The sequence below is a fragment of the Lutzomyia longipalpis genome, chromosome 3 (assembly GCF_024334085.1).
Source record: "Lutzomyia longipalpis isolate SR_M1_2022 chromosome 3, ASM2433408v1".
NCBI lineage: Eukaryota > Metazoa > Arthropoda > Insecta > Diptera > Psychodidae > Lutzomyia > Lutzomyia longipalpis.
Window position 1 is genome coordinate 21,821,179 of NC_074709.1, and position 18,636 is coordinate 21,839,814.

Below are 18,636 nucleotides of genomic sequence, written 5' to 3' on the forward strand. Positions count from 1 at the left end.
ATATAAAAATGAAAAGATCTAAAGACAAGTCTTTAATATTCTAGGTCTCAAACTTATAACTAACTACATTGAACTAATACTAAATTTTTCCTAAAAAGGAAAAATAGGTCAGATAAATTGTAAAATGAATTAATTTATATTTAGAAAATGTCAGAAAATTCGTTTAACGAATGTAATGAAAAAAAATTTTATGGTCAAGCCTACCTATATAATACCTACATGCCACAGGGTACATTCATTTAAACATATTTTCCAACACGCTCGTGGGCGAGCATACACATGTTTTTAAATTAAAGTAATGGGTCAGTTTTCATTTAGGATTATTTATAAAGCAAAACTGACCTATGAAAAAAAAAAAATTATTGAATCACATTAAATGAGAAAAAAACACCACTTTGAGTAAATTTCATTAAAAAAGTAAAATAATTTATTTAACTTAAATACATACATATATATATACCTTTCACCCCTGCATAGTTGTCACATTCCTGCACTCACGAAAGCGTATCCGAGAGCATTAGATTCGAGAGAGAGAACCTCCAAACGTCGTTAATCTTTAATGGAGTTTAATGATGACTTTCCGGTGAGGCACGAGGGCGAGGGCATTCTATGGAAGCTCCCTCGGGCGGATTGTGTGAGGTGTCGCTTTCAATATCCTGGGACTTTTGATGAGATTTCCACTCGATTGGGGAGCTTTGAGTTGTTGCGGAATGCGTACGGCATGGAAATGTGCGATGATGTAGCAGTTTTTCTTTCTAAACGAAGAATTATTTGGCACTCCCCTTTTGTCCCCCAAAAATCACTTCACGCCGATACTTTTCATACCACACCGCGCTATTCTGAATCGATTGGGCCTCATTGAATGGTGGCTCATAGTCCAAGTGGATGGATGCCCTCAATCGACAGTACATCATGATGGACGATGAATATGCCACTAAGCCGCGCGGTGGAAAAGGCAATGATACCCCAAAGAGTGGCTTTAAGATGCAAATTGTAAAAAACTCCAAGAGCCATGCAAAGAAGTAGGTCATAAAGCCAGGTATAGACCACCATGTTGGTTTGAGTTTAGCTTCCGGGGTTAGTGATTTGGACATTCGTTGACAAAACCGTACTGTGTCCTCAATGGGGGAGTCATCTGTGATAAAAATGGGCAGTCCTGAAACTTTCTGGCAAGCAAATGCATCTCCAAGGGCTTTTTTAGCACAAATATGTGCCCAAGCTGCATTTCCAACGTAGGTGAGTTGCTGCTTCCCACCTACACCAGCTATTCTAGGTATTTGTCCACCAAAACGTGCCCCAATACGCATTAGGAGTGGAAAGAATCGCTCATCACATTCCCCATACATCAATGTAGGGCGCAAAGAAAGAGTCCTAAGAACGTCTGAAAAAAAAGTAATTGGAAAAGAATAAATTTTCTTCGTTAACTTTGAAAGAAGAAAAATGACAAAAAAAAATATTTTCAAAAAAATCATGTAGATTCTGTTAAAAGAAGAGTTTTAGAATTTTGTTGAGCGGAGTTTCAAAATTTTTGATTAAGAATTGACTAATTTTAGACAATTTTCAAGTCAGATTTCAAGAAAATTTCAAAAATATCTGGGATAATTCTATATTTAATTTACTAGAATAAAAAAAATTAGAGGGTAACTTTTTTCAAGGGAGAAAATTCTCCAAGAGGGATAAACTCCCAAAGATTTAAACGCTTAGAAAAAGAAACGTTAAAATCGCAAAAATCCTGCTAAAGTTTTTCACAGGAGTATTCTCTTTATTCTTAGAGAATTAAGCCCTAGTGAAGTTTTTCCACCACGATGAGCGTTCGGGAGCTTATCCCTCTTAATAGAATTCACCACAAGCTATATTATTTCCAAGAAAAGAGATTTTGTTAAATTTTCCTTGATTAATCATTAACAAATGTGAAATCCTGAATTTACCATTAGAATCCCTGAGGGGCGTTTCATTTGCATCCAGCACGATTTTCTCAGCTCTCAACTTCGAAGCAATGTATCCAGGAATAATAAATTCACTTTCATCATCCGGGACGCGTGCTTTGCCCTCAGTTTGGTTGAGAATCACCGCGAAAGTACTTCCCATGTATGGGACAAGTGTAACTGCTGAAGTGCTCGTGAAAACAAGCCTAGGTACACGATATTTCACGCACAAATTCACGACATTCCTTGTTCCTATAAGGAAGAAAAAAGGTCATATAAGAATCACATGTGTGTGTGTGTAAGAGTTGCGGGGATGAATCCTAACAGAGCCTTTCTTTTTATTGCAAAGAAACACACCACGTGAATGTCGTAAAAAGGCCAAAGTGCCTTTTATTGGTAAGACCATTTCACATCCCCTTTATGTGCTCTATTCGATTTATCAATTTGAATTTGCCAAGATTTCAAGAACTGTTGAGAATTCACAAAAAGACGCATTCCTTATGTTGTTAAGCATGTTATAGAATTGAACGCATTGTGTATGAGAGAAAAAGGATAGAAAAGTATAGATTTCTTGTAGAAAAACATTTCTTAGACGTTCTAAAAATTAAGCTTATGACCAATGAAATAAAGTTAAGAATATGCCAATTTCCAATATGCGCTATATGTAGTTCTAACTGCCACAATTAATCAAATTCCAATAATGATCTTTCTGTTTATCATACATAAAGAAATATAGAATCATGGTAAATCTCCTTCAATAATTTATTTACCAATTTGGCATACGATAAACGAGGAGGGAGAAGAAAATTGCTGGAAGGCAATTTTGGCAGATTTCCCAAAATAAATTAAAAGTGATAGAATTCAGTGATATTTTAATAATAAATCGTCAGCAATAAATTAATTGTCGAAAGAGAGCCCAGTCGAATTGAGGAGGATTAAAGGCAAACTTTTCCGCTTAAATTACCCTTCGTGCCGGAATTGGTGAGATCCACTCGTTTTTTTTTTGCTCGTCCATCCCTCAAATTATTCGCGCGCGAGAGTGAGAAGGCGTAAGACAAGACTGAAATTGATTGAAAAACAGCAACAAAATTCCCGGGGAAAACGCGAAACTTTTTTCCCATGCTGACAGAGTTTGGGAAACATTTAATTTGGTTTGGGGAAGACTTGAAAAATTATATAAACTGCTTTTATTAATGGTTCAATGAAAATGGAATCAATATGCTGAAATAATTACTGATTTTTGGGTGAATTTAATAAAAATATTTAAACTTTAGAGAAATTTAATACTTTTGCATTTTTCCCACTAAAATTTTCAAAAAAAATAAATTTTTTTTTAAAGAAAACTATAAAATTTAAAGACATTTTATGTATTCGATGAGTGCGAAAGATGCCATTTAGATTGTAGTTAAATTGTTTCTTCCATCAATCTTTTTCCATTGATTTCCCATCCATGAAAATGTCAATGAAGTGAAGGCATAAGGATGGAAAAAGTCGTGAATTTATAATGGTGAGAGAGTGAAGCGCGTTAGAAAATTTTCCCTGATTGAATTTCCTCGAGTTTGTCCATCGTGAATCATTTCCTGATGTTCCGTCTGGGATGGAAGGGTAGGTTTGTACGGGAAAATATAGAGGGAGAGAGAGCGGGGTGATAAAAAAAGAGGAGAAAATCACTTACCATCCACATTTACACGTTCTAATTCAGTTACATTGGGAGGATATTGAAAATTAATGTAGGCGGCACAATGAAATACACAGTCAACACCCTCAAATGCCATTTCCCATTTCATATCCACTTCGCCAATGTCTCCGATGTACGTGGTAATTTTCTTCGATGCACTGTGATCTGGTAAATAGCAAAAATGGCATTTATGGTAGCGTTGTGCGCGCGAAAAGGGAGGAAATAGAAAATGGAATTAAAAAGGCGTCAAATATGTTTTCCACGTGAACATTACTCACTCAATTTATTCTCGTACGGCTTCACGTCCACCACACGAATCTCAGCCACTGTGTCGTCATCTTCCGTGAGCATCTTCACGATGTGTTGCCCGAGGAATCCACTTCCGCCTTTTCCCATTCATTGTAGATAGCACAGCAATCATACCCCAACCATGGAAGCGCATGAGAAGAGAATCAAGGATGATGGGATTTTTTTTCTCGTATTATATACTCAATGGTACGCAAATTGCCATTAAAAATAGCACCCAAAATGTGTGAAAGAAAGAAAAAAGTTTCAATGGAAAAAGATATAAAAACATTCAACTCACCCACAATTAGGACAATTTCTGAGCTTTTCTTCTTCACTGTCATGGTGGCCTCTATTTTTGAAACCACCCTACCGATGATAATTCAAGTGGGAAGGAGGAACCAAGTGAATGAAAAGAATAAAATAAATTAAATTGAGATATTACATTTGATGAAATTGTCGGAGGAGAATGGAAAGGAAAAAGTTTTCTCTTTTTTTTCAGCTCTTTTTGCTCGCCCTTCTATGAATGAGTTTTACTTTGAAAATTTGAAATGAGAGAAAAATAATCGTAGAAATAATAATACAATTATACGCAGAGCTTCTTTATCTTGCAAGAAAATAAAACAACAATTAAAATAGAAAATAGTTGGACGTACATAACTCGAAGATATTTAATTATATTTAGTAAATTTTGATACAACGACGGTATATGCATACCTATACAAATAAAGTTTATAATCCGCAAAATATGCTAAATATCAATTAAAACTTAATCATACAAGTAGAAAAGCTTCAGATGGGAAAACTCTCACTCATGCAAAATGATTAGACGGTGGAATAATTTAATTTGGTTAGAGAGAAATATGTGATTAAGAATAAATCTATTAGAAATGAGAGAAAAAGCTCCTTCTGAAAATCTTTGGGTTTTTTTTTCTTGGGAATTTTTCGTGAGGAAAATGCGTTAAGAATAATTAAATAAACATAATAACACATTAAAAATAGCATGGACGGAACAGTATAAAGCGAAAGAACGGTAAGTAAAACTTACGGGCTGTGATTCTTTCTTTGTCAGTGAAATGTGAAATTGACGGAAAATTGAGGATGGGCAAATTTTGAGGAGAGACTTACTCGCGAGCCGAATCACAGCCAACGCGCAGTAATTTTGAAGAAAGCCTTAATCGTTAATGAGGTATCGTTGGAAAGGTCTTGATGGCCCCTACAACATATCAAAATTTCAGCCCTCTAGCTATTACAGGGGCTGAGATATAGCGAAAACAAAATTTAGTGGTGTTCCAAAATGGCGGACGGGGGAGTGGGGGGTAAAATTTGACCTCATAATCGAATTTCATCCACCCGATATATTAACTTTGCCGTTGACCGCAAGTCTCTATCTATTACCGTTTTCGCGCAATTTAGCGTTATACTCCGGCCGGCCGGACGGCCGGCCGGCCGGAAAGATTTTTGGCGCATACGTTTTTTGGAATGTAGGGACCCTAATTCGTGCTCATCCCAAGTTTGAGCCCGATCTGACGACTTTGCATTTTAGAGTGTACACAGAAGCTGTGCTTCTTTGAAGAAAGAATCACAGCTAAAAAAACGACATTGAACGTAAAAAAAATCTTTCCATCAGCAAGAGAGAAATATCTTAAATTTTACGGGGCTTTCAATAGAATAAATTTATTTATTGCTTTTCATTTACGATTTATGTAAATAAATCATGGTAAAAATTAAAGAATTAAAAAAGAATAAGTTTCTTTCAAAAGTATCTCCATGACAATATGGAAATCAAAAGTTTAACTAATGAATAAACAATTAAAATTAATATTTTCAATGCATTTTTTTGCAACTGATTTAAAAAAATTATGTCAGGTTTTTTTGCAGCATTGAGAAGTAAATGCCATGGGAATTTTTTTTATTTTGTAAGTATGTAGCTGGAAAATCACAAGGTTCTATAGAGTATTTGAATTGTCAAATTTTCGAATGAAAGACAAACCATGGGAAAAGTTTTGCATATGAATTGGTGAATTGTAAGTAATTTATTGTTCATATTTATTTGATCAAAATATTAAAAGATTAAAGAATTTAATTGTCATGTGCAGGTAAGTTTTATCTAGAAATAAAAATTTGGATTGAAATTAAGACTAATTTTGGGCCTTTTGGTTAAAATTGGTTAAAATTTTCCTTTAAAAAATGTTCATAAGAAAATCATTTAATTATTTTATAACTCGAGCATTTTCTTTTTGTAAATTTTCCAAAAATAGTGTTTCTTCGGTCTCAAATATATTTCAGTATGTACAAAATATTGTTAAATATAAAATTAGCAATAATTGTAAATACTATTTTCATGCACTTATTACTTTATCTTTTTGCGAAATTAAATGTTATGAAGCCACTGAAACCATCGAAGCAAAAAGCACGAGCTTTTGGGCAAAAATTAACACGAAACACAAAGCCATAAATTAATGAATCACCGAAAAAATATTTTTTCAGCTTTTCATAATTATTCATATTATATAATTTTATATTAAACATGCTCCAATGATTGGGAAATAGACGGAAATTCTTTTTTTTTCTAACTCAATATATATAGCAAAAGGTGCAATAAACAGAAAATCATTGAAACTTTCACTATTTTGACCACTCTTTGCCCCCTTCAAGGTTCCCCATCGAGTATCATCAATAAATAATGGCGTGGAAAAATGTTTAATAAAAATTCCTGGTGAGTTTCATGGCAACAAATGCAATATTTTATTTATTGCTCTTTTTGTTCTCAAAGTCCTATCACACACACTCACACGATTTTTTTTGACTCCTTCATATGGAGACAATTCAGTGTCAGATATAATATTTTATTATTATTTAATTCTCTTTTGATTTTTTTGTACGAAAATTTTCACCAATAAATGTTACTTTAATTGAATTTTTTTACGCATAGATATATGTATACATAATGTATGTCGGAGGGCTCCCTACGCAATTTTCACATTTGAAATAAATCTATAATTTTTTGTGTATAGTATTGAATTTGAATACAGAGAATTGTTTTTAATGCATTTATAGTCTTATCTCCCAATAAATGCCCATTTTTCAATTTTTTTTGTACATCTTGCCATTTTTTGGGCAGTTTCAGCTATCGATTTTCAAGTCATTTTTTATACATAGGGGAGGGCGGGGCTAATAAAGTCACACAAGGGTTTGGAAAAAGCTTAAAATATCATATTTCCTAGCTAGATAGAACAAAATGATCTGAGAAAGAGGTGTAGGGCAGTAAATTTCCTAATGAAATGAGCTATACATTTCGCTTTATCTATTTGGGAAATATAATATTTTGAGCTTTTTCTAAACCTTTAAGTGACTTTTTTAACCCCGCTCTCCCCTACTATTTTACATTCACCAATAATGTGATTTACTTCTATTGATACTATATATATATTTTTTGTATAGACGGTGTGGAAATTATTCCTAAAACATTTCATTTTTGTTTGAGAAATTTATCTCATCAAAAACTTAAAAAAAATATCTCCTAGAATTTAATTAAATATATACCTCCAATTTGTATATAAATGAGATGAGAGCTTTGCTTATTTAGACGTTTTTATACGTTTAAGTAAAGTAAAACCGACTTTTATAATGATTCTTCATACTTTGAATGTTATGGACCACGTTTTCCATTCTTTTAAGATTTTTTCTTAAACTTTACGAAATCATGAGAATTAGTCTTTTCTTCAGAGGTAAATATTTGGATTGAGACCTTTCATTTGATAGTTAAATTAACCTCGTACATAGTTCTTATTTCCATGAAAACACATATTTAGGTTTCACTATCTTTATGTTAAAAGCTCAATGGAAAGATTTCGATGGTATCAACATATTAACATTTTATTATAATCTAAATCATATAAGGTCAATTTAATGTGTTATGTTTCTTAAAAATTGGGCGTCATCTTCACACAAAAAACATATTATCTGTAGTTTTGCTCAATTTTATCCATAAAGAAACATCTTAGGGAAATTCAAGAAAATTCACACAAAAACAACACAAAGTTTATCTGTCTGGCTCTGTCTTCATTCTTTGGGTGAGTTCAGGAAGCATGAAAAAGCTCCTCAGAATTTGAAGAAATACATACATATATCCCAAAAACTCTTTAACAAATTAGCACAACTTCATGAAGAATAAAAAATTAAGAAAAACTCTCACTCACACAGAAAATATCAAATTCCTTGCGTTTCTATAATGTTAACTTTTGCGTGTGGAAATTAATCACGAATACTCAAAAGTTGATTGATCGAAAGCAATTGTATGACTGAGGGTACATGAAAGTGAAAATGATGCTCGAGGAAGCCCAAAGCAGAGTCGAATTTGTGTGCCATATAAGAAGTTCGACTTAATGGCTAAAAGCGAAAAAAAGATCCCCCCGAGTTACCTTTTTTCCCGCCGCTGCTGCCGAGGAACACGTCGAAGTCTTTCACAAGCATCACACACTCAATCTCTCTAACTCATTTTAGCAAATCAAAAGCACAACTTTTGCATCTCACTCACACGAATTTGCTTCTCCCTCCATGGCAAAGAGAAGCCCGCGTGCTTCGCACCCAACACTCAATTAAAGACATTCAATCGTGTTCACATTTTGAAAATTATTGTGTAAGCTTCGGCCACGGTTGCGTTTCATTTAAAAATCAAAATTCAATGTCACACAGCTAATAGTATTTTTGGGGGAAATTCGAGTGGATATTGCCAAAGTTAGAGACGAAGAAAAGCAAAAATTTATGTTGTTGGTTGCTGTTGAAATTTCAAGAAAAATAGACATTTGCAACAGCTTCGACATTGTGCGAATATTAGAAAAAAAAACAGCATTCATTATAGGATTAAAATATGAATGAATATAATGAACTTGAGTAACCAAATGTGAGATTTAAGGGGGGTCTCTTGTGAGAGCTGATGAAATTAAATATTTTTATTTTTCTTGGGGTTTTTCTTAAACTTGGTTTTTCAATATTGGTTACATTTGAAGCGTAATTATTGAAGAGTAAGAAAATCACTTTCCGCCATCTTAGATGCGACGCCATCTTGAGATTTTCCTTAAAACACAAAGGTAGGTTTTTCTCAGGATCTACTGGATGGATTTTAATGGGGTAAAAAGCAAATGAAAGAGGAAATATCAATGCAGATTTTGTTGTACCAGAATTTTGAATTTCCATCCTGGGGCTGAGAAAAGTAGAAAAATGTCAAAAACTTGTGAACAAAAGTCACATTTTTCCACTTTTCTCAGTCCCAGAATGGAAATTCAAAATTCCGCTACATCAAAATCTGCATTGGTATTTCCTCTTTCATTTGCTTTTTACCCCATCAAAATCCATCCAGTAGATCCTGAGAAAAACCTACCTTTGTGTTTTAGGGCAGTTCTATGGAAAAGTCGGAAAATCACAAGATGGCGTCGCACTTAAGATGGCGAAAAGTGATTTTCTTACACTTCAATAATTACGCTTCAAATGTAACCATAATCGGATATCCAAGTTTAAGAAAAACCCCAAGAAAATGACAACATTAAAAATGTGTAAATTCTAATAATTTTCCCAAGAGACCCCCCTTAATGCAACATTAAAAAAAGTATAGAGCGGATATAAATATCATTTTAAACGTTATCTTTCCGTCATGCAAATTTAAACTTTTGCATTAAATTAGAAAAATTCGAAACAAGATCTTTGGTTTTCGAATATTAAATTGTTAATTAACATTTATTCTGTTTATTAGATTTATTACGGAAACTTTTTAGAAAAATTTTTATATTCTCATATTTATGTTGTGACAGAAATTTCTATGATGAAGAATTTGTGGAAGATTCTTGTCCAAGAATAGGCTGCAGTTATTATTCTGTTGCTAAAAAAAATCAAAAACAAAAAAAAATAAATAAGAAACTCTGAATTTCCATCAAATTTTATTATTGCTGTATCACGTATTTTATAAAAGTTAAAATTCTAAATTTTAATACGTTATTAGGAGCCCTTATGAACTTTCCAATAAATATAATTCATTAAAATTTATTTTTAACATCTTATGCTTTGATTAAATCAGATCAAAGATATATTTTTTTAAGTTTAACAACTAATCATGATGCAAAATAGGCTAAAATGTGAAAAACTAGTCCCTTAAAACTGAAATACCTGTCTAAGAAAACCTCTGTGAGATAAAATTTTGACCTTTCCAACCATTAATCTAAAAATATGACCTTTCTATAATTTTATTTTATTTAATTCCCATTAAAGTTTAATCATTCTCCAATTATTTTATACACTGAAAAAATAACCTTTCGTACCTTAACTTACCAGCTCATTTGTAATTCCTACAAAAAATAAAAATAAAACGAAACAGAAAAAGTGCAAATTTAGATGTTAAATAAATCCTTTTTCCAATTTTTTAAACTATTAAATAATAAAAAAATGTATAAATCATTTTAAGAAATAAATAATGCATGTATTTAACGTTGAAATAATTTATTTCGGGTTATATTTTTATTATTATTGTGCTCCTATAAAAAAAAATGAAAAAAAGGAATAAATTAATAGATGAAGACTTTAATTTTCATTATTTCAAACACTTTGTTATAACATATTTCACTTTTTCACAATTTGTGAAAATTGCGTTTACCTAATAAAAAAATATTTGCACTCGATATGAATGAATTTAAACATTAAAACAATAACTACCATTGTTTATTATTATTTTATTAATTTGTCGATGAGAGATGAAAGTGGAGTTATTCCGGGTATTGAAACACATTTTTCCCCCCAAATATTCATAATAATACTCAAAATATTTCCGGTTTAAATATTTATCTCATCAGTAAAATGTCTCTGTGGAAACTCTATCGTTATGATTTATTGTCTCACCTTGAATCTCACCTTCTTCGTCTCTTGTCTCGCTTGAGACAATTATCATGTGAGTTTAAGTTAATATCCACCGATTAAGATGACTATCTACATGACTTTAAGCATTGGGCAATTTTTTTTTTTTTTCAAAATATTAATGCCTCTTTTAACAACGCACCGAAAAAAAACCCTGGGTGTGCCTAAACTTCTCCCAAAATTTGAACGTCAGAAAGATTTCTTATTTTATCTCACAATATAATTTGCATTATTGAATTCTTTTTGGTTGTTTTTTTATATCCGCAAGAACCCTCCTTGTCACATAAATCAATCGAGAAGCTGGAAAGGCAAAGAAAAAACATTGCTGAGAAATCAATTAGCAGAAAAAATTCTCGAGACAACTCACAGTTTTTCCCTCCTCGCGCCTGTTTGTCGAGAATCTTGGCAATAATTGACACAGTCAATTAGTATCCTGTTAATTTGCATAAATTTCTCCCCTCTCGTGTGCTTCGCTGCTATTGAAAGAGAATTGTAAGTAGACTATTTATTGAGAACATCATTCAGTAGGACAACGCTGATACCGATCGTGACCCCACTGTGAAATCTTTGTATTGTGAAAATACAGAAATCTGCAAAAGAGAGAAAAATATAAAAATGAAATGGTATTGATTGCAATTCTCTTTTATTACAGAAAATTCTCTCGGGCAGAAGTTCTGTGAACTTTAAGGGGATTTTTCACATTAAAAAATACTCAAAAATACATAAATATTTTGGTGAAATAAATACATAAATGATTTGATGGGTTTAATCAGTTTTTCACAGCAAGTGCCGTAGTCAGGGAGGGTGTTTGGGGGTCGAGAGATCTCTAATCTAGAATGTCAAACGTTAGAAATAGAGAGTTAAACGTTAGAGTTCCTCTTACTACACTAATGCAACAGTAGTTAATGTCGTTTAGTTTTTAATCCTTTAAGAGCCATAAGGAATCTATAAGGACAAATACTTCAAAAAAAATTTTTGGGTGATCCTTGAGCTCAAATACGTAATTTTAGGCAAAAAATTCAAACTCTGAAATTTTCCGTTTTTCGTCCTTCCTGACTCAGACCATAAATACATATAGTTCTGCACTGATTCTCGCTCTAAAATAACTATAATTAATTAAACATTTTCATAATCGAGAAGAGCCATAAGAAGAGCCCCCAGCCGCACATTTTATCAGTGGCGGCGGTTTGATTTCCTAAGAGTCGTAAAAAAATTTCCAAGTTTCGGCGTCAACGGCTTGGAAAAATAGCTTAACGGCTGACTCAAGCATCTTGAAATTTCGGCAGCTAGAGTTAGCATTTTTTTGTTTAAAAATGAGCTCAATGGAACCAAAGCTCTCAGCCCTCAGCCGCACATAGTATCGGCTGCTGTGACTTGATTTGATAAGAGCTTCGGCGGCAGCTTAAAAAAAAATTTCTGAATAACAGCGGCGGCGATTTGGAAAATTAACTCAACGGCTGACTCAAGCGGCTTAAAATTTCGGCGACTGAGGGCTCTAGCAATGAGACGAAAACGTTCCATCGAAAATGATTTCTAAAATACCCCCAAGAATAGATTTCTGGCTACGGCCCTGATTTTTCATATAAAACTATCATATCGCAAATTATTAGAATTTTATATTATTATTTTATTTACTAAACGAATTTTTTAAATGATTTTCAACGCTCTGTATTTACAACAGCTTTGATGCTTGAAATTTTCTAGCCTTTCTCTTAGTATACGAATGCTGCTTTCATTTATTCTTTCATATTAAATTCTTAAGTATTTAGTGCTTAAAGCTCAGGTGTGATAGCTCCCTTAGAGCTATAGTGTGATAACCCCGTAAGCTTATGGAAAATTTAGAAAAATAACTCTTAAGTGCCTTTCATCCATTGGCGTCTGAATGATTGCAATAAAATTCACCACGATAAGAATAATAATGATAACACTGTTGAGCAATTTGAAAATTTTGGTAAAGTTGTACAACACTCACAGCTTTAGTTTCAGACACACAGAAGACACTTTAAAAATATTGACTTTAGATAAATTCGCTCTCACGTGCTCATTCTTTTCTCCATTTAATATTCTCCATGTGATTGTTTTTGTCATTTCCCCCGAGAAGAAGAATCAAATATCCAATTACACATTATTTTTCTCTGAATTTTTCATTTATTTTTTTTCGTACATCCTCATGTACTCTCTTCTCCCATATTCGCTAAAGATAAAAACGTCCTTTTTTTCTCCACAATGCATAATTTTTATGTGTATGACTATGTAATAGTAATACCACAATGTTTACCATGTGGAGAGACAAATTTTTTCGCCGCATTTTCCTGTATCTCTTCCACGCAACGAGCCAGAAATATTCGGAAAGCCATTCAAGTCAAATATTATCATTTGAATTATTGAACAACGATTGACTTCCAATGTACAATGCCAATCACGTAATTTTTAAATGAGACCACCCAGATAAAATATTAATTTTCGACAAAAACAATTCCAAATAGAATTTTCATGGCAAAATACATTGCAGATAAACAGATTTTTGTACTCTCTCTCGCTCTCTCGGTGAGTCCTTAATATTGCAGCAAATCAATTCAGTTGCATTGAAGTCAGTTTTTTTGGTAGGTAGGTAGGTACCCTCCCGCAATTTCACATTGACGAATTTTTTTCCCCGCGTACACATCAATTCCCATATCAATTGGCCTTCTGTCTCATTTATCTGCCATCGTTTTTCATTATCAGGTGAATATACAATTGTACCACCCCTCCCCCATATGTATGTATGTAGGTATACTACATTTTTCAATCAATATTAAAGTTTGAATACATTGACGCAAGTGTTTCAAGTATCGACAGCATTGGGCTACCTTTATGGACAAAAATTCACATTAATAGTGCAAACATGTGAATGAAAAAAAATTAGCAAAATTAAGAATTTACAAAAATTCCCACAGATAACAGTCAGCTTTTATTTAAAAAAAAAATATACATATATTGTAAATCTACCATTTTGCAGCGAAAATCCCTCTTTTTGCATTCGCTCCAATGAATATTGATCAGAATATCATGAAATATTCATTGTATGCGAAATATCAACGAAATGTCTGTTGAAATTATGATAGCAAAAATCGATATTTAGGAAATTGAATAATTGTGACACATTTTCAATTTTAGAATAAGTGAAAAAAAATTTCACTATGCTGTGATTTCAATTACCCATCATCATTACATATTTTCCCACCCACTCCCCACAATGAAATACCTACTTAAAAAAAAACGTTGGAATTTTCAGATTTCCCTCGAAACATTTCAGAAATCACCGACATCCGATAAGGTCAGGGAAAATGTTAAAGAAATAACAATGCTTGCAAAAGTCTATTTCGAGTTACAAGTCTGACATTCCTCTACTTTATCCTTAAGAACTTTTTATCCATACAAAGATTTCTTTTTACTTTCACCTTTGAATGTTATCTAATAAATAGTTCGATGACGCATTTCTTCTATCTTGTTTTCAAATCTTACAACCCTTATTCTTAACAATACAGCCATATAAAAAAAGCGCTGCGAGCTTTAACTTGATTTAACTTTTTTATCTTTATCGTATACTCCGGTAGTACAACACCTATCTCCAAATACTAAAGTGGGAATTCCTCAGAATTTAATTTATTGAATCTTTTTTCCTATCGTTGATTACTCAGACGGAAATGAGGAAAAATAGCATAGGTATGCTCAGCTAATTAAATAAGTTAAAGCAAAGAAAGTCCTTCATTCCAGGTTTATGTCTGAATTGCAAGTACCTAGCATATTTTGTGCTTCCTCGAAGTTTTTAGGCACTTTTATTACAACTTTAGCTAATTGCTCACACATGATTTGAGACTAAGGTGTAAATTAATTCTTTTCTGAAGTTCTGTTTAAATTATAAACTGAAAGTATAGAGCTTTAAGAACTTGCTAATTATATAAAATGTATAAAACTTGTGTCAATTTTCATGCTCAAGGGTTAATTCTATCAAGGATCCTTTCAATTCTTACAATTCAAGAGTTATAAGAATTTTAGCATTCTGTGAAAAATACTCTTTTAGGAATCTTTAAAGACATATTTGAAAGATTTTTGCGATAGTTTAAAGCCCAACGAGTCCAACAATGAAATGATTTGAAAGCTTCATTTGTCAAAATCTTTTAAAAAGTAAAAAAAAAAAGATTTTTACAATCGACCTTTTTTATTCTTTAAAAGATTATTTATTAATGACTATTTAATCGTGAGCAACACATCTCCTTTTAAAAAGTTTTAAGAAAAATCTATCTCATCTTTGAGTAATTTATGAAAGAGAAATTAAGTAAAAATTATGAAGATTATAAATTTAAAAAAAATTAAGATAATCAGAGATCAGGATATTTAGCAAAAATGAATAATAAACAAAAAGATATCTTACCTTATCTTTGAGCTGTTGACACAATTGTAGGGATACAGTAAAGAGCACGAGGACATCGTTGAGCCACGGCACGGAGCACTCACCCTGATACGAATCGAATTTCATTGTACCCTGAATATTGGTGAGTTGATACACAGCAAATATGAGTTTGTGGCTCTGTAGATAGAAGCTGATTGCGAGATCTTCCGGAAGATTGGGTGAAAGGGATTTCTGCAAGATTTGTTTTTTTTTAATTAAAAATAATTTATAGAGAAATTTAAAAGTTCTTTTACTCACCATATTTCTACTTTTCATTAATTCGTCAATTGATTTCTTCTTTGGGATTACGAGACTCGTTCTTCCACGCTGCAGAGCGCCAAGAATGTTCCCCAAAACATGAAGAACTTCATCAGATGTCCTGGAAGGAGATGAATTACAATGACCTTTAATTCCAAATCCCTTTAAAAAAAATTGTTATTCCAACTCACTTGAATGTGTAATTCTCATCAACATTATCAATGTGATTGATAGCCTGCTGAAGGTGATTTGCAGCATCCTGAACCTGCTGAAGTTTCCACGGTGAATCCTGATTAATGCTAGTCCGTTGATTTTGATGACCCTGCTGATGATGCCTCTGAACTTTGAAGCTAATATCTGCATGCGTGATGGCATCCCCCGTGAGTGTCACGACACACTTTAGCTGATCCTGAGGCACTGTCAACACAAATTTATCCTGTTTCTTGCCCTCATTGTCGTAGAGAGGCACCGGGAAACGTCGTGCACACTCCACAAGGATTGTGTGGAGTTGCTTCAGCACTGCGTGCACTTCTTCATGTAGAATCCATTCAAATTCTATTTGCTACATGGAATTAAAAGAATTTTTTTTAATACTTTGAGACTCTTCAATGTTCGATTTTTCCTTCAAAAAAAATCATTTAACATTATTAGGAAAACTTTTGAATGATTTTTGTGGGATTTTCAATTAAAAATTGCCAATGTGGATTTTTTAGGAAGCAAATTGGGGATATAGAGAGAAAATCTCCCGTGGGATCATGCATAAAATGTAATTTTAATTAGACTTACAAGATTTTTTTGTTCGTCGTCAGCCATTTTTCTAACTTTCCGCCGTTTTAGCGAGAGGGCGCTTCGGCTGCTAAGGCGAGAAGTGCCGGTCCCGCCATAAATCCAATTATTCATTTTGCCACAAATGAGAGAAATTCTTTTTCCGCGGTGAAGAAGATCTCAAAAACTTTCCACTTTCTATCCCAAAAATTCAATAACACCAAGACATGGTGTCCAGCCTTCAGACGGATGGTGACTGAAGGTGATTAGCGTTGTCACGAACTCAAAAACTGATGGTTAAAACTCCTCCAACACGATAAGATTACAGTAACTTGCATAAAAGTACATAAAAGTACGCTAAATTAACACTTAGAGGATTTATGTGGACACCGTGTCCATTTCGAGTTTTTAAATCGTCATAGATTAAAATGTATTGAACCTATCGTGATAAATACCACGTCTATGTGTAGGGAATTTCAATTACTTTAAGTTAGGCTAAAGAAAATCCGGAAAATATTTTGCTTTTTAAAAGATAATTAAGGTCAAAGTCGAAAATATACGCGGAGGATGAAAATGGTCACCGTGACCAACGGTTTTTTTTTCGAAAAAAATCGACGCACCCGAAGATTATGAACCATACTCCTGTGTTAAAAGATAGGAATATGGTTCATAATCTTCGGGCACGTCGAAATACTCTTTTGCACAATTGTCAAAGTGTTGTTTACTTTTTTTTTTACATAAAAACTCCGGAAAATTCAATACTTAAAATAAGCAAATACAAGGATTAATCTAAAAAAAACCCTTCAGGTAGCCTCCATAAATTGTTTTCTTTTGAGATTGATAAGTGGTTTCAGCGCACCCATAAAAACCAATATTTTAGATTGTCTATCGATTTCAATCTTCCATTATAATATTTTTTTATCCAAAATTTGCGCGAAGCGCAATAAATCCCCCCATTAATTGAATAAAATATGCACGCATAGTTATTTTGCAAATGCAATCTTCCATATTTCCTTGAAATGTTTGAAAAAAAACCGTTGGTCATTCTGTCCAATTTCATCCTCCGCGTAAGTGAAAATTGCCCGGTCCTCCAAGTGTTAAAAGTTGAATTTGTGTTTGAGTGAGAGATAAGATCCCATAATAAATCAATCAAGTTGTCAGCTGATTTTCAATGGCTATATTGGTATAAAAAAATTATGAATGAAATTTTTCAATCTCTATGAATCACGAGTTGTGCGATTCATCAACAAAACTGTTTGCACGGCTAAAATAAAAAAAAAATACAGAGCTGTTCCAGATTTCTAGGACAACTAGATCAGCCCTACCCCTATAGCAGGGTTGTAAAAATTCAATTACAATTACTTTGTAATTCAGAATTGAATCTTCGATTACAATTAAGTACTTTGTAATTGTAATTGAAAGTAAATGCAAATACATGGTAATTGAATTTATAATTGCAGATTAGGTATATAAAATTCTGAATGAGTAATTGAAATGTAATTGAGTAATTGAAAATTGAGGTAAATGAGGAATTAAGCAATCAATTAAATGTAATTGAACTTCCAATTACAATTACTTTGTAATTTTCAATTGAATTTTCGATTACAATTACTTTACAATTACTATGTAATTGTAATTGAAAGTAAATGCAAATACATGGTAATTGGTAATTGAATTGATAATTACAGATTAGGTATATAAAATACGTAATGAGTAATTGAAATGTAATTGAGTAATTCAAATGTAATTAAGTAATTGAAAATTGAAATGTAATTGAGTAGTCGAGGTTGTATTTGAGTAATTAAGCAATCAATTAAATTTAATTGAACTTACAATTACTTTGTAATTTTTAATTGAAAATTCAATTACCAATTACTTTCTAAGTAATTGTAATTATGACGCACACCGGAGAAACTTCCAGAAAATTTTCAAACAATTCATAATTACTTTCTATTACGATTTTTTTTTTAATAATCTGTAATAGAAAACTCAATTACCAATTACTTACCATGTATTTGCAATTACTTTCAAGTACAATTACAGAGTAATTATCACGGAAATGTATTTGTAATTGAAATTTAACAACCCTTTTCTGTAGTCGTGTAATCTCAGCTAAAATCCTTGCGATCTTGCAATCAGCACATGATTGTGAGTTTGTTCATTCAACATCTAACAGTGATATCCACTTGCCTAGCTTACCTATGCAGCTTCAGATGAGTCTCAAACTTATTCCAAGTTTCGACCGCTCCATTACTAAAGAATGTACACCGATATTTAAATTTGTTGCACTAACTAATAAGAAAAAACGGCAAGAATATCACAATTACTGAGAAGCCCCTCGAGAGAAAAGTTCTAAATAAACGTTGATTAGATAGGCAAAGGTTTTGATA

At 32.6% G+C, this 18,636-nt stretch overlaps 5 protein-coding genes across 18 annotated transcripts in view; 3 read left to right on the forward strand and 2 right to left on the reverse strand.

Annotated features, from left to right (window-relative positions):
- LOC129792578 (protein phtf) overlaps nt 1-18,636 on the forward strand; it is a 295,904-nt gene that overhangs the window by 221,876 nt on the left and 55,392 nt on the right. The window lies entirely within an intron of this gene.
- Nucleotides 1-18,636, forward strand: part of LOC129792640 (univin) — a 273,488-nt gene that overhangs the window by 199,460 nt on the left and 55,392 nt on the right. The window lies entirely within an intron of this gene.
- The window catches only part of LOC129792654 (RNA-binding protein Musashi homolog Rbp6), a 154,319-nt gene that overhangs the window by 80,291 nt on the left and 55,392 nt on the right, over nt 1-18,636 (forward strand). The window lies entirely within an intron of this gene.
- Nucleotides 403-8,728, reverse strand: LOC129792651 (3 beta-hydroxysteroid dehydrogenase/Delta 5-->4-isomerase type 2). The gene is made up of 6 exons (XM_055831946.1): nt 8,091-8,728; nt 4,190-4,257; nt 3,882-3,989; nt 3,601-3,768; nt 1,929-2,177; nt 403-1,381 (listed from the first exon to the last, which is right to left on the reverse strand). The coding sequence occupies exons 2-6, from the start codon at nt 4,230-4,232 to the stop codon at nt 768-770; spliced, it is 1,182 nt and encodes a 393-aa protein (XP_055687921.1). The 5' UTR covers nt 4,233-4,257; nt 8,091-8,728; the 3' UTR covers nt 403-767.
- Nucleotides 9,808-18,496, reverse strand: LOC129792676 (protein rogdi). The gene is made up of 7 exons (XM_055831986.1): nt 18,446-18,496; nt 16,268-16,577; nt 15,673-16,043; nt 15,482-15,602; nt 15,206-15,415; nt 11,159-11,381; nt 9,808-11,091 (listed from the first exon to the last, which is right to left on the reverse strand). The coding sequence occupies exons 2-6, from the start codon at nt 16,379-16,381 to the stop codon at nt 11,313-11,315; spliced, it is 885 nt and encodes a 294-aa protein (XP_055687961.1). The 5' UTR covers nt 16,382-16,577; nt 18,446-18,496; the 3' UTR covers nt 9,808-11,091; nt 11,159-11,312.